At 37.2% G+C, this 25,522-nt stretch overlaps 1 protein-coding gene across 3 annotated transcripts in view; it reads left to right on the forward strand.

Moving 5' to 3' along the window:
- PALLD (palladin, cytoskeletal associated protein) overlaps positions 1-25,522 on the forward strand; it is a 185,368-nt gene that overhangs the window by 137,072 nt on the left and 22,774 nt on the right. For 2 of the 3 annotated variants that reach the window (XM_056489468.1, XM_056489469.1), the window contains 2 exons: positions 10,369-11,061; positions 23,709-23,844. In XM_056489468.1, the coding sequence (XP_056345443.1) occupies positions 10,369-11,061; positions 23,709-23,844 (829 nt within the window). The remainder of the gene's footprint in view (positions 1-10,368; positions 11,062-23,708; positions 23,845-25,522) is intronic. The other variant, XM_056489470.1, reaches the window with a different exon arrangement.

Here is a 25,522-nt window from a genome sequence, read left to right on the forward strand (position 1 = left end):
GTGGTCTACTTATGTTAACAAAGCAATTTATATATAGAATCATGTAACAGTTTGGGTTGGAGGGGACCTTAAAGACTATCTAGTTCCAGCCTTCCTGCTGTGGACAAGGAACATGGGCAGGAATAAAGTGCACAAACAATTCAATGCAAAAAACTTTTACAATTGGGATAATAAGGACAAAAACTGCTGTTGGTCAAAAGAAACCAAATTAACTTTACTGTGCGAGTAGGTAAACCACTCTTCTTGCCATCCATTCTGGAATGTTCATTTTAACATAAATCTTATCTTAATAAATATAGAAAAATATAACTTGGAACCCTTAAATCAGACAAGTACTGTTTCTAATACTCTTTCTCTGAGAGTGTCCAGCTCCAGGCTAAGAGGGTGCATGAGTCATCAAAATAATGGGTCCATAAAGAGAGGATCTTCATAATTGTCAGAGAAAATGGTTTTAAATCCTGAGAAAAACACTTTGTAGCTAGTTTTTTACAAACTACTCTGATCAGACTGAAAGCATAAAAAGACATGTTTGTTTTGTCTGGGAGGTTTTTACTGCAGGGCAGATGGGAGGAGTGGAATTAATTGATTTCTGGAGGTCAGCTGCAGGCAATCAAATAGGAAAATCTGTACTACAACATAGAAGCAGTAAAATTGCTAACTAGGATAGGTCAATACATTGTCTCTGAATATGTAAATTTTAAATAACATGCAAGGTACTCTATTTTTGACATGTTACACATCAGTATGTGGTACACTTTGAAAATGTAAAGAAATCCTGTTAAAAAAAACCCTATAAATCAAATAAATTAATTTGCAGGGTATTTGTTTAGAAAGAGATGTGTTTGACTTGCCAGAAATTGGTGCACAAAATATAAAGCCAGAACATCTTGTGACATACACACTCAAGTTTAAAAGCCTCTTAGATTGTATGGTTTGGCTACCACTTCATTTAGTAGTTTATTCAGTGTATAGCCTGCATTAGCAAATGGTACACAGAAACAAGAGTGGCTCCAGAGAGTGAAGAAACATGACTTTGGGGTTACTGAACTTGGGGTTTTGGTTTCTCGTTTTGGACTGGACTGAATCTCATCAGTGGCTCAAGTCGGGTTAGTTCATTTCACCTGATAAGAAAGGAGTTCATGTTCTCGAGAGTCTTCTCATGGATGCAAACCAGAGAAAAAGGAAGTGGGAAATGGTTGGAAATTTGTTTTAGTTCTGCATTTCTGACCCAAGCCAAAACCCAAATGCAGGTGTGTCCTTACTGTTCCCCTAGGAGAAGTGCCAGGTTCCTTGTTTTTGGCTAGTCACCATGTTGGTCATAAATTTTTTTGGGAAGAATGAAATACAATTCTTCCTTTTGTTTTCTCTGTATAAGACAGCTGACTGCTTTCACTGAGAGCTACACAAGATTCAAAACAATTTTAGGGAAGGAATCAGCCAGTCATACTCATTGGCACAATATTTGTCTATAACAAGTGTTTGTCACTACACATTTTCCTTTATGATTCCTTCTTTTTTTATGTGATTATGCATCACTTAAGGTGCAGCTTAATTCACAGAAGAAGTCCTTACTATATGTCTCCCATACTCAAGATTATTTGCTATAGTGAAAAACAAATAGTACCTGAAGTGAATCATCTTTATGGAATGTATTTTTACTCTAAAGTACAAAAGAAATTATTTGCTCTGCCCTTTATACATAAGGTATTCAATTTCAGCTTTCCAGAACAATATACTGTACACTTAGCTAGAAGTTAAAAAAAATTCTCACCATTACATGACTATATCTATTTATGAAGAAAATTCTATTTAAAATTATGTGTTCCAATTGCAGGAAGCTAATTCAGGTTGTATGTCAGTGTCCAAATTTGTGTAACACCAGTGTACATTGTTTCTCTTTGTGATGACAGGGAATATAATTAGTTCTGATCAGGTCTGTTCAAATGTTCAGGAGCGTAATACATTCTGACTGTTTCAAAGCAGGTTTTGATTGCAGTGACATCTGTGTACTGTAGGTGGATTTTGCCTCTGCTTAGTAATCCTGCTGAAGGAATTTAGTTTTTTTTTTCTTTGTTTTAGCCAAGCAATGGGGAAATTATGTTTATAATGCCCTTGCAAAAAGTAACAGCTCTTCATATCTGAGGGTGCTTTAGCAACATTTTGGTTATCATAAATTTTCTCCTCTCTTTAGGCATTGGGGAAGACACCTTTAAAAACAAACAAACAAAAAAAATTCAATCTTCAAACTTATACTTCTGAAGTACATGTCTGGCTAGATAAGGAGTGACAGTGCCCTGTAAACTATTTTATTTTCGGGGTTATAGCATCTGCTGCTGTATCAAGCCTAAGTTACAATTATGTTAGTATTGTATTGGTTGAATCAACGTCACAAAAGTTCTGAGCAATGCTGCAATGTCATTTTCACTTTTCAATGCTTCTGACAACCAGGCTGGAAGATTATTACTGTCGTTAGCAGTTGTTCTTACTTCATGGTGCTTCTTCTTCCATGAAAGTTAGTGTATGTAGTTAAAGGGGTTATTTTTTGTGTGCACAGAAGGACTTCAGGAAGAATGGTATACCACTAAACCTTTATGGCATTAAGATGGTGTGAAATCTAAAGTAAGTCTATTATATTGTTGTAATGAAAGAATTGCAAAAATATATAATTATTTCATGTAAATACCAGTTCTTTATTTCTTTTTCAGTATTTCCTTTTCATATAGTACTTTAAGAATAGGGTGCCTCCAACTGAGTTTTACTGATGTGTCAGCTGGTAATATCCCAGCTTTACATGAGGCAGCTACAAATGCTCAAATGTCAGAACTGTTTGTGAATACAGAATAGCTGATAAAAGGGCCTAGAACTTAGGTTCTACAGCTACCTTAGTTTTGTGAGTATTTTTAATAGCGAGTTGAAATTTTAATTTTCCTAAAAACACACTGAGAGCAACTGTGTGCTCCCTTTACTATCAGGACATCCAGTAGCTACTCAGTTCTTTCCCTTTTTAATATATTATCCATTATTCCTCACTAAAGTATCTCTTTCAACAGTACAAAGTAGTCATCTTTATATGTAACTCAAAGAACACACGGGATAGATACTGGAATGTTGATATTGAAGACCTGGAGGTCCAATTTTAAGCCCACTGTAAGAGTTATTGAGTGGGTATAAAAACAAGCAAATCTCCTAACTCTGGTGGTGATTTATACAGCATCTTGTTAATCAATTATATTAAATTGAAACTAAGTATGTAAATTTAAAAAATCAACTCTGCATGTGTTGTTCCAGTAAGAAAATATATTGTACTTAGTCTTTTTCTTCTGTTCATTTTTGGTTTTAGGATAGCACAATTTTTCATACTTTGATGTATTTTTTTTCTACCCCAGATTTTTTTTAATATATACACCAATCAACACAGAACATAACCTTCTATGTAGTATAGCATAACCAGAGTCAGAAGACCTATTTTTCTGTTTGCAGGCCAGTTCATTCCTGCATTCCGAGTAATGATTTCCTACACTTTGGGCCAATGCAGCTGCAGATTGAAACCTGTATTGTAATGAATGTCTCAGTGCAATTTACCTCCTAATAACATGACACTTTTAGCTTCCTTTGTCAATAAAACCCGTTGCCTGTGTAATATTTTAACTGATATGTCCATCACTAGATACCCTGTGTGCTAGTTGTGCAACACAATTGAATTACCAAGCCAGACAGATTTTTGGCTACCAGATCAATTCTTATGGTCTAACCCTACCACAGATATGAAGTTTAGCACTTTTTGCTAAAGCTGTATTGTATCTTTATGACTTTTGGGAACAATGAATGTGCACAAGAGCACATTTCCTCTCTTTCTGTACCCAAGCAAAATGTGTTATCTCACTGGTGCATGTTTTGGAAAATGTCCCCACAGTGGTATTGAGGGGTAAAAAATGGTTCCTGTCTCTAAAAGAATGGCTAGTGTTTGCTGAATACTGGCATTATCTCTACTGTTGGTTTCCTTAGCACAGAAATTACCTTGATGTGTCTGACAGATGATCAAACCCGAGTGGAAAATGGGCATAGCTACAACTGCCACTTTTTAGGTTCAATAGAAAAGTTTTTGACAGCCAAATTACAGCAGGACTTCCTTACAAAAGAGTTCACAAACAATGCGGATGATTTATGCTTCTCATCTGTGTGTGAAGTTTCTTAGATGAAAAGTTAAGCTCAGCTTCACAATGTGTTCATAACACAGTCCTTGTGTTAGTTCTTGCACCGTATTTCTTCTTCTAGGACTGTGTTATGTTACATTGAAAATAATTATAAATGCTCCTGTATATCAACCTGAAATATGAAAAATATTTGTGTGAATCTACATTTTCAGATTGTTAAGCTTTGAAGGGAAAGTAATAAAACTGTTAAAGGGTTGCAGCTGCTAGAGATGGTTCTTAGTAATAGTTCTCCAGTTACCCAGCATGAGGTTTAAATTGTAATGACAACCTTCATCCTCCCTGTAATCTGTCAGTGTAGACAAAATATACCTCTGAAAATTTTCATGCTAGAGCCCCAACTAGTGCTGGTTTCTGTGTGTTGTTGTTGTCATTCCCCCATCCTGTCCCCTCCATCAACTTCCTCTCCTCCATTTTTGTTTTGACTGGTAAATCTAGTCTTATATAAATATGAACCTTTGCAGCATTTAAAACAGTCCACTTCTTTTTTCTTTTCTTTTTTTTTTTTTTTTTCACAGTATAAACGACTGTTCAGCCTCAGAAAAACTAAAGCTTGTCTAAATGTATTTGTATTGATACAGCCTGGAGGCTGTGTGTTGAATACATAGCAGTTTTTGTTAAAAGAGGCAACTATTCTTGCTTCACATTCTTGCCTTGACATATATATGTACATTTTTAACATTTCTAAAAATAAGAAAACATTTCTTCAGTGGATATTTCAGTTTGAATTATTTTTGTATTCTGAGTATATTTTTTTTCACTACAGCTGGTAATTAATTCACTGGCAGATTAAGTTAAGTTTTGGGTGGGGTTTTTTTTTTTCGTTTTTAACTCAGTAATTGATAAGTTTGGTGGGAAACTTTGAATTGCGTTAGAAATTTTGTCAAGAGTAGAATTCCAGATATCAGTGATTACTGTCACATTTTGAATAAGCTGGTATGTATATTTTAGTTTCTTAAATAGTAACTGTCAGAAGTAGTTAGGAAAATTACTAATTTTCAGCACATACTATATCAGTAAAATACACACGTAGTGCTTGTAGAAAGCAAATTAAATGTTTTTAAGAGCTACCTGGCAGATCTGTCCTGCTGGCTGCTGGGAGCCACAGATGCAGAAGCAGGCGTCCAGTTTGGCTGCCCAGGAGCTAGAGAGATATAAATATATGATATGTTCCAATTTTAATTAATTAACAAATTGTGGGGGGCAAAATCATCCTGGCTTTTATTGTATAAATACCAAAGTTTAGAGATAAATATATCTAAATGTATGCATATAAAAAATAAATCTATACATAGAGAGCTGCTGGCATGGAACTCAGTGAGAAGAGCCCTTGCCATTTGATACAGTGTCGTAGTGACTGTCTCCCTTTTGGTAGAGCTCTGGCAGAGTTCTGAAGTAATAGTATTGAGCTAGAATTAGGTCTTCACTAGAACGTAGCATTCATGCAGGTAATTAGTTGTTACCTCAAATATACAGACATTTTCTGGCATTGTTTTTGAATCTTAACTTAGAAAAATAGCTCAGCCTTTTAAATTGTGTTTAAATCTGATTATTTTCATTTAAAATATTCCTGTACCTTCATTTCAGTGGTATGTTTTGTATATTTCTGTAGAACTGCACCATCTGTTTCTCAAAGAGCGGGTCACTGGTAAGATTGTGAAGGGGTGGGTCTGCTTTTGCTCAGGAATGACTTGAGACAGAAGGGAGCTTGTTATTCTTCCATACCTGAGATAAATAGGACTCTATTTCAAACAAAATTTGTTTCTGTTTATCTGCTTTCCATTTGCTCCTTTTATTAAGATCAGGAGGGACAAAACTGGGAATTTAAAAAAGTTGTAGAAGACATCCCTTAATCCTGGTTCTTTACCTGTGATCATTTATTTCCATTTACTTTGTATACTGTGTTGTAAAACACTGACTAAATTTCAATGCCTTTGCATACTTTATGGTAGGCATAACTCAGTAGGCTTCATTTCCTGAAAAGGGCTTCAAGGCTTGAGCAGCATTTCTCTGCCTTTGGGGAACTTCCCCTTCCAAGAGGGTAGTTTGAATAGAAGGGCTTCCATATGAACTTTTGTGTTTAAAGGCACACAAAGTTGATGATTAAACTGCAAACAGTAAGATATTTCCTGGAAGAAGGACATTGTTTCTCTAAATAAGCATTGTAATGCAAGATAAAAGTAAAGCTGGTACATATCCTAATACTGGGTATATGTGAATGAGAAGTTAAGTATGAAGGATTTATTGCATTCCTGGAAATGGCATCTACAGTTGTGTCCTCTGCAATCCAGTAGCCAGGTCTTGTTGAGACTTTGAGAGCTGTGCACCCACTACCTATGTCCCCTCCTTGACACCACTGTGTCCAGGCACTTGGAGTTACAGTTACTGATGGGAGTTGTTATCAGTTTAATTCTCAGTCACAGACTGCTCTGTTTTCAAAACAGTGTGACACAAAGAGATTATCAAGAAGAAAAAGCATTATAAAAATGGGATTAAAATATAAACCAGACTATTGTAATTTAAACCAAGTGCATACCTCAAAATATGATTTCTCAAGTAGCTATTAAACTATGATATATGTACTGACACCCATAGTTGTCCACCAAGAAACCTAGTGTCTCATGTCTCTAGTCTTTGCTTTTAACATCTGTTTTCAAAAGTTTCTTGCTATCCTTCAGCTCTGAAAGTCATCACCTTACTGAGCACATTCCAAGTGCCTGGTACCAAACCTGTGCATGAAGCTGCTCTTACAGTAAGGTGTGTCAGAAACCTTGCCTCTGTTGTAACTTGTGTCTGCTTTTAGTAACATCTTACAGCCTTATTGCTTGCATTTTTGAACTGTTTTAGCATAGGTATGCTAAGACATATAGATCATCTGAATATATATTAGATCAATCAATAAACAATATTAGATCATCTGAAAATGTATTTTGTTATATAGTATTTAAGAATATCTCTTATTTGAAAAGCATCACAAATTCTAAAGCAGAACTTCTGAACATATTTCATGTAGTACTATGTCTGCTTTCCAGTGAGTTAATGGAATGTCTCAATATTCATTTTACCCTAGCTGTGATTTTTTTTAAATTAGCTACCTTTACCATTTACTGATTGAATTTGCTAATTTGCTACTTTTAAATGCTCGTTCTTATATTGTTATAATTAATTATTTGGCAAAACAAAAAATTCCACCTGAGAAAATAAGTTGATGCTCTATTGTTTAGACAAGCTTGATGTGTTCCCTGAAAGCATGTGTGTGCATTAAAATTACAAAACATATTTCAGCTAATTGGAAAGATGATGTAATTGCAATTAAATTAGCTTTTCTTGTAATCTTATCCAAAAAATAAAGTATTTTAATTCCCTTCTTTGTTTCCTTACTAATGAGGGCTGATGCCCTTTCATAATTATGGCATTTGAGCTCTCCCTGTCTTTGTCACAGCAGTGTTATCTTTCAGGGACCTACCTCTGTAGAACTTCCACCACTGATGGTGTCATTCCAAAGTAACATTGGTGAATTGATATTCTTTCTTCTCCTTTTTTCTACCTCTCCTCAAGAAAATAATACGGCAGTGTGTGATGTTAAAAGAATAGCTCTGAGAGAACATTCCTTTGCGGACAAGGATTGTGCACTTTTACAACTGGCCTGAAAATTTGCACTATGATGGTCTTTGTGGTTGTTTGCCCCATGGACTGATGTGATAAAGGTTGTGTTTGCCTGTTGTTTTTCAGGAAAAGAAACACTTGATTTATGCAAATTCTCAGCTACCCAAAAGCTGTTCAACCAGGATCTGTACTGTGCTGGGCTAATAAACCCTGGTTTACAGACATGAATATTCCTGCAGCCTCAAGTCAAGCTTATTGAGGGATGAGCAACCTTGTTTTTCGCCTGTCAACCTTTTGTAGACAAAGCCTGAGTGTGGTCTCTGCTTCTGCCTAGCAGGTCAGCAGCAGTGCAGCAGTGCTGCAGTGCTGCTCTTGCATTGACAGGGCCATAGATGGGCATTTGTGGGATGCTGCTGCCCGGGCGCAGCGCCACGATTCGGCAAATGCAAATAAAAAGGTCTCAAGGCATGACACTCCTACTTGCTTTCAGCACATGTTGGATAAACATAGGAGTGTTGGAGACAGCTAAGTTTCTTCTATATTCAACACCTCATTTACAGTGCTAAATTTCCCCCTGTTTTGTTTTTTTTTTTTACTTTAGTTTGTCTGTAATAAATTTTAAAAAATTGAGGGCACTTACAATGAAAAGTAAAATAACTATTATTTGTTAATAATTTTAGAGGTATTGAACAGCAGGTCTGCAAATAGTCAGACCAAAGATGTAGAATGAGGTGAAAGTAGTAGTAGTAGGGTTTTCTCTGTCTAGTCAGAGATGACCTGAACTGTTTCTATCATCAACTAAGAAAGTTGAATCCTGATGGGAACTAAAGTTGTGTTGTTTTAACCAATTTAGATAGAGGTGACTGCTTAGTAATTTCACAAAAGTAGAAGAATAAATTTCAGCCTGTATCCTGTGGAGTGAAAAATGGAACTGATAGAGTCTCTGTTGTCAACATTAAAAAAATGAATTATAAAATTTGCAAAGTGAACTGTAACATTTAGATGTTCCTGTTGCTAATTTAACTAAAAACGAAAAATTAATCTTTTAAGTGCTGGAATTTATATTGTTAGTGAGACATTGCTAAAACTGAACCATATTTACAACACCACCACCAAAGAAAAGCAACTGTTAAGTATAAGTAACTGATTTTTCAGTTTTCTGCCCTAAAACAGCTTGCTCCCCTTTTTCTTATCTAAGCAATCTCCTTTGGCCTGAGATCCTAAGCATAATTATTGTCAGAAAACATTTTCTGGGAAATGTAGATGGTTGGAATATCAAAATTAATCTTCAAGTGGAAAATATGATGTTATTACCATTTCTAATTTTGTTGCTATCAACAAAAGTATATTGTTGTGCCAGAATCATACATTCATATGCCATGCATTAAGCAGACTGCTTCTAAAATTTCTGCTTAGATAACCTAAATTATATATAAACAATTACATACTTGTATACAGTAAAGTATTTATATATTAAATATACAGAAAAGGTATATGTGAATATGCTGTAATTTTCTGGATATCTGGAGTATTGAGATAAAGTTACATTTTCCAGCTGAAAAATGACAATTTTTAAGGAGGTCAGTCTGATGTATTGTCACATGATAGACCACACAGTTCATATTGAGCTTAATGTCTTTTAAACAACTGTATTGAGACAAAAAAAAAAAAAAACCCAAACAGTTCTGATTTGCTTCTCTGAACATTTTACTTTTTTCTTTTTTTTTTCCCTTAAGCAAGAGTTTTGAGTGCTCCTGCGTATTAACTTTTTTAGTCTCTATTCTTTTTTCCAGTGAATTTCCACATTTCTAAATGAAATTCGTACTTCCATTTGAGCAATAGAACTGCAATGCCTCAGAATGATATTAAGTATCTACTAAGATTTGTCTGAGGACCTACAGTTGAAAATAAAACTGGGGAATAAAGTGAGACTAAAGTCCTGGGGTAGAAGTTCACAGCTTCCCTAGGTTACAGATGTTTCTCAGAAGTCTTTGCTCATCTACATACATGGATGATTCTAACACAGAAGTTGGTCCCTTGTCTCCAAGTGCCTCATTTAAATTATGGCTGTAATTAGGTCTGTCTGATTTGCCCACAGAGGCTACAGCAGAAATTCTGCTGTGGCTGAAGTTGGTACTGGGTAAATATTTCAGTCTTATTATTGAAACAGTGCCATTGAATAAAAAGCACAAGAAAAAAAAGAAACCTTGTTAAGAATTTCACTATTTTTACCTTTAATTCCATTATCTGGATTATTCCTTTAAAATATCCTAAGTGCTTCATATTGCCATATAATTTACTTTTTTCAAGAATTGGTGGTTCTGGTAAATTCTATTATGCATACCCTTTTTCCTTCATCTTAAGGACAAAAACTGGACTTTTGTAGCAATGTGTTAATTCTGAAGAAATGGTGCTATTCAATGTATGTAAGTGCTTTGAACTTTTCCTCTCTTTTAATTTCCCTGGACCATAGATCAGTGGAACTTTTACCTCCTCCGCAGCCAGCACTGCATGTCTGATCATCTTTTTGTCTATTTTTTCCTTCCCACAGGGACCCCAAAAAAATACAGCAGCTGCAGAACCAAATTCGTCTGGAGCAAGAAAGCGGACAGTGGTATCGTCACCAACAGCAACCTGATCATCAGCACCCTCCCTCTTCTCCTTCCTTTCCTCCTCCTCCCTCCTTCCAGGAGCTTGAGTCCAGCCAGTCTGCGACCTCTCCTGTGCCAATGAGTATTCTTAACTCTCATACTTCCCCAACCATGCAGTCTTCCAGCTCCTTCAACTATGCTCGGCCTAAGCAGTTCATTGCTGCCCAGAACATCAGCCCCGCTTCAGGTTATGTCACTCCTTCTTCTGGGTCATCTACATCTAGCCTTCCTTCTCCTATGTCTCCAACTGCTTCTCAGAAACAGTTTGGGAGAGTGCCAGTTCCTCCCTTCTCTCAGCAGTTTGCTCCAGAAGGGGAATATGCCTGGTCTCCTTCTTCTCCATCCCCTCCACCCCCACCTCCACCTGTCTTTAGTCCAACAGCGACATATCCAGTGTGTGATTCCTTTCCACTTCCACCTCCTCCTCCCCCTCCTCTTCCTTCACTTTCTTCACCTTCCCACAGCCTGTCTCCAACTCCAAGATTTCCTAATTCCAGCCAATCTCCAGCAGCTTTTCTCAGCTCCATGCTGCCATCCCAGCCACCACCCGTTTCTGTCAACGCCTTAGGCCTCCCAAAAGGAGTGACGCCTCCGTAAGTATCAGCTGATGAGCTCCTTGATGTACCCAAGGTTGTTATGAAGATTATTGCACTTGCTTCATTTATACTTTTCTAGGGTCCTTTGCTGTTATCTGAGAGGGAGAGATGTGTGAATAAATTGCAAATGCTTCTGTGCTAGAGATGTGAGAGTTTTTTTTAACCCCCCACAGAAGTGAGATTCTGAAAGAGCTCTACAGCAGGAACACAAAAGATGAGAAGCTGAAGCTTTAAATTGGAGTTTAAGAAAATATGAAAGCATCAGCAAAAGGCTCTGCAGCCCCAGGGCAGTGGACAGAGATTCTAAAAAAGTCCTTCTCATGGCTCAGTTCTTCTTAAGTTGTATATTCAGTGATATTTGCAGTTTGTGTTCCTATTGTATCTGCAGGTAGAGCAATATCAAGTACAGAGAGTATCTTTCAGAAGTCCCTATAGTTTTGTGATACTGAAAATAAAAGGTACTAAAGTATACATCTGATAACAAAGTGTTCATATCTATTCATTGGATTTGGCTAGAGATTTTGTTCTGAAGAAGTTTGGGAAAGTGTTTAGGGATGGATTTAGAATAGCAGTGCATAAAAACAAACAGAATCCCTATCCCTAACAACTCTGCACACTTATTTTCCCCTTTTGTCTTCTCTAAAGGCCAAAATAGTATTTTGGAGCATGTCAGCTCTCATCATAGACCAATTTGTCTTTCCACTGGCACTAGACTCTCATTCCATCCTTAGAGAACAAAGAGACATGCTGAAGAACAAAAATGAGAATAGCTGTATCCAAGGCTTATTTATAGCTTTGTCCAGAAGTTTGTCTAAACATTTCTACAGTATCTAGGTGACTTGCTCAGCTACATACTGTTGCAGTGGGAACTTCTGTTATTTCAGTCCAAGATATGAAAGGGAAGAGAAAGAAGAAAGAGGACAGATATCAAAATAATAAGTCATGTGTATGCTTTAAAAAGCATTTCTTTATCTTGATTTGTGTCATACAGCTCATTATGGAGTTTGACATGAAACTTTTTTAGGAGAAAAATTAATAAATAGTGGAGTTTGCCCTTGCAGTCATAATACTTGTGATTTTCTGTCTTACTGTGTCCCTTGCACTGGCTGAGTTTCACTATTGATACTGAGCACTGAAAATTACATGATTAATTTGCTGATATCTTGACCAGTAAGCACAGCCCACCAAAGCCTACTATTACCCTTGATTTTCCAAGAAAAGGCTCCAGTTCAGCTACACAGTTCTGACAAGGACTAGATTCTTTTTTGAGTTCACCTCTGTGTGCGTGAGGGTAATAGCAGCAGCTTGAGCCTCTGCTGTGTCCTTCTTTCCCTGTTATTCTGTGCATATGGATGCATGTTCTCACTTGAAGCATTAGCTGTGTCATTCCCTTTGATCATTGGACAGAGAAACTACTCTGCAAAGGTTCTTCCCCCTTCCCCATGCCCCTCACTTCCCCAAGTGCAGCACCCAGTCTGGGTATGCACATGATGGTGTGTCTATCCATATTCCTCCCTCCCCAACAAGGCAGCAACCTCAGGGTCTGAGCTGAGGATGAGGTAGTTGGCTGTTTTTCTGCATTCCCTCAGGAAATAAAGTCCAGATGGGAGCTGGATCATGTTAACTATACTGAATGTATCTGTGTATAATTTATGTATATATATGTGTGTGTGTATATATACACAGTGAGCATTTGTCATCTGAATTATAACATTAAAACATGGTAAAATATGTACTGTGTGATGCAGAAAAGCCATAATCTATTGTTATGCATCTTTGATGCCAATTTTTCCCTGGCTTCTCCTTTTTCACATTACTGTATAGGTTAATGTCTGGTGTGTCTTGCTGAGTAAATCACTGTTTCCCATAATTCTCATATCACTCCTGAGCAGTTTTTCCCCTGGCTTCCATTTCCCCCTCAGCTTTAGGTCTCTTCTGCTTTGTGCTCTACCCTCAGTTCTTTTTTTGGCCCCTTTCACTTTTTGCTTCTTTTCCTTTGTCTTTTTCTCCATCCTCACAAGTCCTCTCCAGCACATTTATCTTTCTGAGACATAGTTTCTGAGCTTGACACAGTATTCCCTAACTTCAGCTTGTAGTCTCACCATTTTGCCATGATCTCCAAGATTGATTGGTTGAAAATGATGATACTGCTTCCTGGCAGTGTGCTTTACAGACTGGGTGCAAGGAATAAATTGCAGCATTCAAAGTTTTGCTCAGCAGCTGAAATCCTAGTCAAGCCATTTATCTTCAAAGACACTGTCATTGATAAATCTTGGCACAGCTACAAATCTGCTCCTCAAAAGCAGAACTTGGTAGGCATCATTTTTTTCAGTTTTGTGTTGTGGTAGGGGCAGAATAAAGGTAAAGTAATAAACATTGCAGGTGCAGGCAGTTATTTTTGGAAATGGTTAAAGGCTGTAAAGTAAAACCAGTAAAGTTCTCTGTGTCTGTATACAAACCAGTAGTCTTTGTCTCTCATGGAGTCAAACCTTCCCTTCATCAGCTTTATTTGGGCATTTCCTTTCCCATGCATGTATCATATTTGTTCTACTTAAAAGAGAAATCAATCCAAGAAGATGCAGGACAAAGCAAGAGGAGCTCAAAGCTTTGGCTCTACTCCAGAGATATGACATCACTGGCATAAGCAAAAGCTGGTGCAATGAGTCCTGGGACTGGTGTGTCATGAAGGATAGTTAGAGGCTCTTCAGGAGGGATAGGCATGGCAGGAGAGGCAGAGAAGTTGGCATTGTGTGTAATGGACCGTCTGGAATGAATGGTGCTTACAGTTGGCAATGGCATGGTCAAAAGCCTCAGGGTGAGGATTAAGGGACAAATAAGTAAGGCAGATGTCATCATGGGAGACTACTGTAGACCTCCTATCCAGAATGGTGGTGCTGATGAGTTATTCTTTAAGGAACTAAGGGACATCTCTAAGTTAACCACTCTTGTCCTTATGGGGGACTTCTGCTTGACAGATGCTAACTGGGAATACCATACAGCTAATATAAGCAGGTCCTGAAAGTTCTTAAACACCTGGATGATCACAACATGGTGCAGACACTAAGGGAGCCAACTCCTTGATCTGCTGCTTATTAACAGAGAGGATCTCATGACTGAAGTGGAAATTGGTGCTTGTCTTGGTCACAGCAACCTATGAAGCAATTGGATGTAAAACTTCAGACTGCTCAGGGAACTAGTGAGTAAAGTCCCCTAGGAAAATATTTTTGATGGTGCTAGGGTCCATCAATGCTCGTGACATTTTAAGCACCACTTCCCAAGGGCACAGGAGCAGGCAATTTCACAATGTTGGAAAAGCAAGTGAGGCAGAAGGCCAGCTTGGCTAGGCAGGGATCTTCTTCTAGGGGTAAGGCAAAAAAAAGTAAATGTTTGACCAGCAGAAGCAAGGTTAGATGACATGAGAGGACTAGAGAGATGCTGCTTGCTTCCATGGGGGGAAAATTGTGAGGCTCAATTAGAGCTGAAGCCAGCCAGTACTGTGTAACACAATAAAAAGGAGTTTTAAAAATATGCTAGTAGCAAAAGTGAGTCCAGAAATAACAGTGACCTGTTAAATTATGAGGGTGTTCACCATATGAACAGGGTCATAGACAAGGTGGAGATGGCTAATACTCTCTTCAGTCTTCAGCACCAGTCATGGACTATGGGAATCCCAGTGCCCTGAGCTGAAGGATGAGGATTCTGAGAATTATAAACTCAGAGTCAACTCTGAACTTATGAAGGAATTACTGCTCCAGCTGGATCCCTGTAAGTCTATGGGGCCTGATGGGATTCATCCAAGAATCCTCAAAGAGCTGGCTGATGACTCCTCTCAATGACTTTTTGAACTGTTTTGGGAATCTGGAGAGGTCATACTTGACTGGATGCTGGCTAATGCTGTCCCAGTTTTCAAGAACAGCAGAAAGGAAACTAAAGGTCTGTCAGTCTCGTTTCAGTGCCTGGTAGTATTATAGAGAAGATAACTCTTGGAGTTATTGAAAAACACTTGAAGAATAATGAATGCAGTCTTTGGCCAGAATGGCTTCATCATGAAGATGGTGAAGGGCCTTGAGGGGAAGCCATATGAGGAGTGGCTGAGGTCACTTGGTCTGTTCAGCCTGGAGGAGATTGAGGGGAGACCTCACTGCAGCCTTCAGCTTCCTTGTGAGGGGAAGAGCAGGGGCAGGCACTGATCTCTGCTCTGTGGTGACCAGTGGGAATGGACCAGAAGGAATGGCCTGATGCTGTGCTAGGGCATACTAGGACAGGAGTCTACACCCAGAGGATGTTTGGGCACTGGAACAGGCTCCCCAGAGGAGTGGCCACAGCACCAAGTCTGACAGGGTTCAAGAAGTGTTTGGACAATGCTCTCAAGCACATGGTCTAACTCTTGGGGTGTCCTTTGTATGGCCAGGAGTTGGATTCCGTTTTTCTTGTGGGTCCCTTCCAACTCAAGATATTCTATGATTCTGTAAAAACATTTCTAACCCTCTCAAATTCCTGTATTCTGTGAGCCCAGGAACAGTAAATACCATGATAATGTTTCAAAATTTTCCTTGCTTTTGAACCCTGCGATTCTGTGGAAGTGCCTGCATTTAGCTAATCCGGTTTGAACTAATTAATATTTTTCCAGTTAAATTTGGATGGATTTGGAAATATTGCAGTGGGAATTGTTAATTTGTTTGGAATTGAGTTTTTGTGGTTTGGTTGTTTTGGACTTTTTTAACGGCATGTGGTCTTAGAGTCTTGTGTGTATTATAGGAATACCTACTTGTGTATTTACTATATTTTATTTGGACATCTGAAACAATAGAAGACAGTTTTGTGTCATTAATACCTACTAATTCATCTTTAAATATTTTAAGCATTTATTTGCAACAATATGGTGAGTGTTTCCCTTGAATAAATTATATCTCAATTTTTCAGTAAGCTCTCAAGTGACCAGCATTTTCAAGCTGTGGCTATGATGGTGCTAGCTGAACAAGCTGTGGGAATAACCTTTTTTTATTAATAGAGTAGATTTGGTAGACTTAGTGTCTTGCTAGGGCATTGTGTTATTAAGCAGAAGAGAAGTGCTGGTGGAACTGCATAGCTAAATACGTGCTTAAGGGAATTATGAGCACTTGTCAGTAATTTCTGAAGTAAAACTTGGCTGGAGTAAGTTTGTTGAATGTGGTCTTGGAAATTTCAGGTTTTTCCTTCTTTGCCTAGAAAAAAGTCTAGGGTGGATGGATCTGTTGTATTCAGATTAGCTTTTGGTTGCAAAAGACTTTCAGGGAACGGAGTTATTGTGACAGAAACATACGATTGAGGGGGGTTAGTTCACAGTTAAGTTTACAGAAGCTAGAAACTGATCTTCACTGTTCCTAGAAAAAAACAAGTTACATATGAAGGAACAGAAATAAGCATACTTAAAAGTTCCAGCTGAGCATATTATATGTTTACATGAGCATTTGTGAAAGCACAAATAATCCCATGAGAAGGATTTGGTGACTATTTAGTGAATATTTGATTTTAAAAAGTGTAAAGCCTGCCACTAAAGGTGTGGAATTATCCAACCTGGAGGAATGGGATCTCTAAGTATAAAAAATATATATTGTTAGCTATACATATTTTGTTTTGAAGGCAGCTTTAAAAATTAATTATTTTCCTTAAAGCAGACCTTTTCTTAAAGTAGATATCTTCAGTAATACCTTAGTTAAAAACAGGAAAAAATTGACTGTACAAAACTGATGAAAGAACATGACTATCCATTTACTGCTTTCTGGAAAAGAATGGAAAAGAAAGCATTGTATGAATGTAAGATTGTCCAAATTACCTTGTAAGAGGTAATTAAATAAGCTGCTTATATCATTCTACACAAAATTGAACTGCTGTCTCAGTGACCTTTAGAACATTAAATCTAAATTATAAAAGAGATTATGTGGGAATCACAAGAAAAGCAATATCAGAAAGAGATTGCACTTTTTTTCCCTTTGAATCAGAGCTGCTGGTTTGTTCTTGCAGCTGTGTACTGTGACTTGTCCATTGCATTCTGTCTCAAATGGAATTGAAACAAATATTTTAGTAATCATTATGTTCCTTTAATCAACTGGCAGTGATGGTGACCACTCTGAGGAAAAAAATACACTTTTCTATCTTTTTATCTTACAGCCTTCTACACTGTCCCATCACAAATGCTAGCTTTCACTTTAGAGTAAGCTGCATTGCATGCTGTTTCTGTAAGTTATGTCTGTCACAATTGTAAAAAATGGAGGTTATCTACAGCATGATTGATGTGAAAATTGTGATATGTGGGAGGAAGTACCTTGTTTAAGAACTCCAGCATCATACTGAGAAGACAGGTCAGGGTGTTTCCTTGCTTCTGAGAGATAGACTTCATCTGTCTTTGCTGCCTATTCACTCATACCTGGAGGTATTCTCAGATAACATATTGGGAAAACATATCTAAGGACAAGTATTGCTGTAACTGGAAAAATTCCAGAAAATATCAGGACTTGCATTCATTCTCAACCTCCAATTTTCTCAAGTTATTGCACCTGTCCATTAAAGCATTTTTTAAAATTTTCTTTTCCCATAGCTTGGATACTACTTGTGGCCCTTATAACAACACTAGAGGTTTAGCTGTGACCAATTCTTGTTGGTTGTACTAAGAAACAGCTCATATTGGGGGCTTTGTTCTTGCACAGTTTTTACACTTTTTGATTAGGCATGTGCATGTGATTATCACAAAATACATATCCATATCAGCTTTTTTGAAATATGATAAATGCATGCTTGTTCCACTCGAACTTAGAAATCCAGGTTGTACCCCAGATCTAATCAATTAAAGCTGTGCAAAAGTAGAGATCAAGGATGTAACATGGAGACACACAGACATAGCCAAAATAACAGTATCTTGACAATCTGGAAGTATTAATTTTCAAGATATTTTTATCCAATTCTATTTCAAAATGGTATTTTCAGATACTAAAGAATATTGAACATGGCAGTAAACTTAACTAAGAGAATTAGTACATGTATTTCCCTGTTGAAAAGACAGAGAGGCTGTTCACAGCATGGCTTTGATGATTGTTTTGGTCTGCAGGTTTTTCTTTTCAGAGGACTTAATTTTATAACTTCTTTATTTTAAACAGATCTGAATGCCACAAAAACATCTGTGAATGTGAAAGCCAGGTACAATAGTTGATTGTTGTGGAGACCTTAACCAGTAACACCACATTGACTGGGATTGGTTCATATTTTAGATATAATATCTTTTCCCAGTCCAATGTAGCTTTTCTTCACGTGCTTCTCACAGTTACCTGTTCTTCTAAAGATTTCAGGACTATGAGGATTGTGCCAGCCTTTTCTACATCCAGGAGCAGTTGGTGCTTTATTTATTTCTTCTTAACCATCTTCTTGACCAGTTCTAGCATACTGCTGGTAACAATCAGAAATTCAGATAAGATTACAGATTACAAAATAGGTATTTCATTTTTAATTTGATATCAAGATATATGCACATCTTTTGGAAGGCAAATGGTGTTTATGTAGCCATGGTAACCAGTGCAGCATGAGGCAGAAAGATAGCTTGCTCTATCTCTAGGATGGAGGGAAATCTCTGTATCTAGGAGAGGAAAGAGCTGAACAGAGGAATGAAAGAGTAGAAATTCTTCTTTTCATAAGTAAAAATGCATTTTTAAACATAAGCTTTAGAGAAAAAAAATTGTTGGTAGTCATGCACTTTGTTGGTGAGTTATATTCCTTGTTATCTAATTGTTAAGAGGGATCAAACATGTTCAGTCTTAACCCTATCCAATGCTGAGACATCTTTTAGTTTTTTCAACTACAGTTTCAGAACATTAGGTGGTAGAAATAATTTATCTTTTGTTACGTTTGTTCCATTTATTGGAAGCCATCCTTAGTTGGGTCTGTTCCTCAGGCATTCCCTTAATTCAGATGCAGGTAACATCCATTACTGGACAGAGCTGAAGCTCCTGGTCTCCACAGTATGTATGACAAGATGACAAGATCAGACTAAACCAATTTTATTTTGCAGCTGCAGTTTGTGACCAGTTACAGTGCTTGTAGTAACTTTGCTTTTACAGTGAGTGAAAAATGTGTGGAGTGAGCAGGAATTAGCTTTATTTTTGGAAGGCTTTAGTTTTAAAGGAAAAAAAAAAATCAAGTTACTGTTCATTACCTCAGAACCAGAGAATTAATTTAGATTTCTGTGAAACCAAACCACATTGGCTGCAAACAGGAATTTGTTCTTGGAAGGATAACAACAGCCAGCCTGTTGCCCTTGTTTACACTGTAAAAGGTACATAGGAAAAGAGGGAATTGCATCCAGCATGCACTCCATGTAATTAAAACATTAAAAGTACTGCTGGTTTGGCCCTCTTTCTAAACAAATGTCAGGGCAAATATTCAAAACTAAGGAGAGCCAAGCCGAGGCGGCAAAAATCTTTGCTGTCAAAAATCTCTGTGTGAATTAGGATGACAGTTTTGGCAATTTCACTGCGCCCTTTCTGACCAAAAGAATTCAGACAATTGTGCTTTTATCTATTCCTGGATTCAGGCCCCCACTGACTTAGGTGATGTATATTTCTGAGGTGCTTAAAATCCATGAGTTGCAGCCTACTTCTCAAGGCTGTGAGTTTCTCTGCACTTTTGCGGTGGTGTGTGTGCTTGAGACTGATGCTGTCAATAGCCTGAAATATGCTTTCTCCTGCTAGCTCAGTGTAATAAATCTGAAATTTGCATTGGGCAAAGAATGAACATACGAATACATAAATGAATTGGCAAATTTTTTTGTTTGATATTATCCCTGAGAGAAGACAGAAAGAAAGCTCATGCGTCACTGAGGATACAAATCTTTGGAGCTAAATGCAGCCAGAAATGGGCATGTAAGGATGGTGGAAAATATTTGCAAAAGCAGCTGAAGAAAGTTTGCTGCCAGGCTGTCTTGCCATGTAAACCATTACTCAGGCTGAAAGGATCTGTGCTTTGGAAGACAGATTTACTAAAGTCCTTCTATTTGTTATCATTACTTTGTAGACATTTTTGAAATTCATCCCAAGAATGTATGTCTTAAGAGTTAACTTGCTGTGGGGGTATGTATGTATGCACATAGTTTTTAAAGTGTACATATTTAGAGAAAAAGATTCAGAAGAGGGGGTGGAAACAGAGCATCTGCAGGAAGAGCTGTTTCCTTATGCTGTGCTTTGGTTTTTTACCCCAATTTAAAATAGTACCAAAAGAGAGAAGTTCTCTAAAGGTATTTGAAGAAATTTTGTCTGGTTCTCACTTTTATAGTTAAATTTTTCAGCCAACTACTTCCTTGGTTAAATACTTAATAAAGGGAAGAAAATCTACTTTCAGGCAAGTTGCCTTGACTAGGTCTTGGGTGACACTTCCACAGTGACTGTGCAGAGCTCAGGATTATCTTACAGAAAACCAGAGATCTGGAAGGTTGTTAAGGAGTCTGCCTCTCCTGTTAAAAGTTATCCAGGGATCCCCAGGCCATTGCTATCATATTTGCATACCTTGTTCTTAAATAAAATTCCTATGTAGCTTGGCTACATAACTTGCTCCAGGGTTTAAATGTCACTGTTGTAGGGTGGAGAAGAGAGTTCTACATTGTTTGTGTCTAAGCTAGGCCTGTTCTTCTTCAAGTTATTGTGACTTATCATCCTTAAAGAATATGAAGAATTATTAAATACCAGCTATTTTCTGATGTCAGCTGTTGTCTGATTTCTGAGATTTCATTTAATTTCCCTGTCTATCTTAATTCTCCTAATTTCCTGACTAAATAAACAAGAATTCTTGCCTCTCTATGTGTGACATAGTTTGTCACAAAAGTTATGCTTTTAAAACCATGTGGTGCTTTTCTAAAACTTTCCAGTTTGTGGTGTTTCTCTTTAAGTGCAGCAGTAAAACCAGATTCAGTGTCTAATAGCAAGGAATAAAGGAAAACAGCTCAGTTTCATGTTTTATGCTGACATGTCCTAGAATTGTATTTCTTTCCCTTTTGAAATAATAGTGTTATTTTCCAAGTTTTAATCTCACAGATTTTCAAGAGATGCTTAACATGTTAATGCTAATTTTCCATTAGCATTGCTATCATGCTTTGAGCATTTTCCTGAGTCTCATCATTAGAATACCTCTAGACAAATCAGGAGGATTATTGTAAGTGACAATTGTTACCTACAAATGAATTGCAGCCTCTGCAAGTTCAGTGTCATCAGCAAATATGAGAAATGGGTTTCTGTATTTCACTTTTCCAAATAAGGCCAAAATCTTAAGTGCTCAATTTAGTACACAGAGCTGTTTGAAATGCCTCATTGGAGTATATGATTTCAGTTTGATAGAAAAAGAAATCACTGGCTCTCTCTGAGCAGCTTTTTCAGACTGAATAGCTTTACACAGCCTTATCATAGAAATTTTAGCCAGACTGTTTCCCTGATTTACTAGGGAACTTACTGCAGCTCCTGAACTAACTCAGAAGCCATAAACTGAAGTGTATTAAAGCTACTTCTTGTTGCCTGTCTGCATGCCCTTCAGCCTGACAGAGAGATAAACGTGAGGTTTGACATGATTCAATTTTCATTTTCTTATTATCCTACATTGTTTAGAAATGGACTGTGATACTGTTTTTCTTTGTTTAGTATGGATGTTGAACTTATCAACTTGTAATTCTCTGGGTACTCATTCCCCTGTGAAAAATATGTGTATTTACTTAGAGGATTTTTGTTTTCAGAGATAATCAATAATGCTTCAGGAAATCCATTACTTGAAATCCACTCCCAAGCACATAACTCATCCTTATTTTCATACTCTGTTGTGACTTACTTGGGTGAGCAGTACATTTCACCTTTACAGCCTATTGAGTCCCAAGCACAAGCAGGCCTTTTTCTGGTAAAACTCTGTTTATCAGCCCAAGTATGAAATTTATGAGAATGAGAAATGAAAGATGTTTCTTAATGTATCACTTGGAATTTTCAAGGGAGGATGCATGTCTCCTGCACTGGGTAAAGCCAAAGCTGGTACAGGCTAAAGCCAAAGGTGAGGCCAAACTTGAAATTTGCTGCCTTGAAGTTGGCTGATTTTTTTTGGATTTGGTTTTGGTTTACTTTGGTTGGGTGTTGTTAGTTTTGGGATTTAAATTTTTGGGCAAATGTCTGCTCTTCTGCTGTGATTTGTTGTAAAAATGCAGTTCTTTATAGAAAAACTTCACTGTTTTAGCATTTTGCATTTACTTAAAGCAGCAGAATATGAAATGTTTAATTAGGAAGGTTTCCAACTATTGTCTTCTCTTTCTATTCAGTTAATTCCTTTTTGGCTTTTGACCGTATATGTGTATTTTTTCATTTTTTTTCTAATGCTAGAAATTACCATTAGAAAGCACTTGTTGAAGAATGAAGTTTTTCTAAAAACATAGAACTATAGAATTGAATAATATCCAAGACCTGTCTTATCTCTGTATGATTCTTGTTCAGAATATTGGCACTGGTAATTAAATTATTAAGTTGTGTATTGGAAATAAATTTACCAATTACATGCTAGTCTGATTTTATTTTATATCTCTATCATCTGAGTTTGTCTATTTATCTGATTCAATCCCGTGTTTTCCATATCATTCCCATGTAATGGGCTGAGCCCTATTTACTCAATAAAAGTATAAAAACCCTGTAAACTAATATTGAACTAGTTATCAGTGTTTTAAACTGTCATGTGTGACTTCACTGGAGAAACAGTGTGTTACAAGTTTCAAATATGATAGCAATGCTGATTTCTTCACAACTGTTAAGAACAGCTGATCTCCAGCAGAAACCATCCATGTTGGGCATTTCCAGCATTAAAGCCATCATAACATTACTGAAAAGTGTTAAATATTAGTGCAGTCTGTAAAAATAAAATCCCCTGTACCGTTAAAGAAAATGGGAGTGAAAATTGCTTAAAGTGCAATCCTAACCCGTAGGCTATAAGAGGAATAAATTGTGAATGTGAGCTGCTAAATGCTTGCTATTCCACTGGGAGATCTTGCTGCTGAGAACTGCTTCACAAGGATGATTTTTCCTTTTGCCAGACTCTGTGAATAGCTCTTCTTTGAGCAACAACATTTATGTGTTGCCTTATGGGTATGTGTTCACCGAGATATGAAAAATAAACATGGAGTTATGCACTGTGTATTGCAAAGTTGCTTCAAGGAATTAGTTAATAAATAACATAAGAAATTAATAATTAACTGCCTTGTCTTACATCTTCCTGATCTTTATTCATCTGGTACTCCATAGGAACCTAGTTATCTTCCATCCCCACTTATCTAGTCATGCTTTCTCTTTCATGTTTCCTCTTGTTTTGCTTTATTGCCTCTGCTCATCAGTTTCATCTGTGAGTGTGTGGTGGTTACAGCCATTGCCAAGCAATCCTGAGGGCTATTTTAACTAAAGCACAAATAAAGCATAGTTTCATCTTTGTCCTTAAACTAACCCTTTAGTCATTAGTGTGAGTTAATAGGGACACTATAGAAAAAAAAAAGTCAGACCTCTAGTTTCAATGACACAATGTTGTTTTCTTCATTAATAGCAGTGATTTCAGATACATTCCTAAATACAAATGACTTCAGGACAGCTCATGATTTTTTTGGTACTGTTTTGCAGGGGATTTCCTAAGAAAACAGGCAGAACTGCTAGGATAGCATCAGATGAAGAGATTCAAGGTTCAAAAGATGCTGTAATTCAGGATCTGGAGAGAAAACTTCGCTTCAAAGAAGACCTTTTGAACAATGGGCAACCGGTATAAAAACATAAAATACCCTTTTTTTATTGGGGAATGGGAGTGGGTGGGAGTGGGCATCATTGGTAGTTTCTGAGATATGCTGCATATAAAATAATTGTTGTAGATTGCTTTTTATGTATTTATAATTTTTAATTGAATTTTCAAAACTGCATTTCCAATAGGAATGTTAGTGTACATTTTGTTCTGTCATTCCTTCTCCTGTTTGACAACTTTGTGAAGTTAACAAAGCAGTGGAGTTTGCAAAAATGGTGAATTTGCATAAGAAGCCTGCACAGTCTGTGCCTCCAGGACTTTTTGAGCCTCAAGGGCCGTTTGCTTTCGACTGTTCATTACTCAGTGGATGAACATGCATAGCTCCTTTTCAGTCCAGGCTCATTCTACCTTGTGCCCAGCCACTGGACAATGGGTGGTTACTGGACATCAGAGGAGGATAAGGCAGTTCATCATGAAAAACAACTCAGTAGGAATCAGGCATCATTAGGTTCTGCAGCTGGGGGCTTCTTAGGACTGATAGAATTTTGACCAGTAGAATAGAAATAACCTATAGTCTTAACTTACAAACTCAAGAGTTAATGACCTGCTCGAGGAGTCAAGGAATGAAGTAAAATGAGCATATCAAGTGATGGAAATGCACAGCCAGAAAGATCTCTGTTCATTTTTATGTACTTAAGATACACATAAAAGATAAAATTCCAAATTCTTCCTGCTCAGAGTTGATGAGAAGCATCTTTCCTAAGAATTTCTTGCAGTTCTCAAGATGCTATCTTTGAAGCAAAAATTTCTTTTAAGAGGAAAATAATTTTAAAAATGTAAACTGTCACCCCTCTTTTGTCAATAAAATGTTTAAAAAATGTTTGAAAAAACATCTGAATACCTTGGGATGTCTTTGTGTCACTTTGAAAGGAAGTGGAATTTTACATTTCTCAGGACAATGCCCAGAAGTTTACTAGGTCTGAGCTGTGAGCTGTGGTGGTGTAGTTTAAGAAAGCCCATTGAGTCAGACTGTCTTTCAACAGTTGCTCAAATTCATTTCTTAATAAGGTCAATGGAGTGAAGTAGGGAGAATGCTCAGAGTGTCTGCTCCTTCTGTTACCTTTCTCCATTGACTGCACAGTGTTTGGCAGTTTTCTGTAGCAGTTAAGCAAAATCACTGTCATAGTGTATTAGTTCCTGGTTTTTTCCAAGGAGATGGCTGAGAATGACTGTCAATGCCTGTTTCAGAAAGTGAGGGAGATGTTTGGCCTGGGCAAATGAAGGGAATGTTCTGAGAATGCCCACATGACCCAAGGTAAAAAAAACAAACAAACAAAACCAAACAAACAAACAAAAAAAAACTGTCATCAGATTATGTGGGAGCTTGAACTAAATTAGCTCTGCTTTGGTGCTTGCCTTGAGGCTTTTGCCTTGCAGATTCCTGTCTTGGGTAAATTCTGTATGTGTAATCATGGCTGTGGGCACTTGGAGTAACTGCAGAAGAAATATAAGTGAAGAAATGTTCATGATTTTCTCAGACACTTGTAGCCAAAACAACACTGCTACCTGGTTGTCCTGAGTTTCAGCCTGCTGGTTTAGGTGCAATATGATATTAAGATGAAAATAAATTAAATCAGCTTTTTTTAAAAAGCAAGCATGAAATAGATGTAATGTTTACAATTTCCATTCTTGTCACTTTTCA

This window comes from Oenanthe melanoleuca, chromosome 4 (genome assembly GCF_029582105.1).
Source record: "Oenanthe melanoleuca isolate GR-GAL-2019-014 chromosome 4, OMel1.0, whole genome shotgun sequence".
Classification (NCBI taxonomy): Eukaryota; Metazoa; Chordata; class Aves; order Passeriformes; family Muscicapidae; genus Oenanthe; species Oenanthe melanoleuca.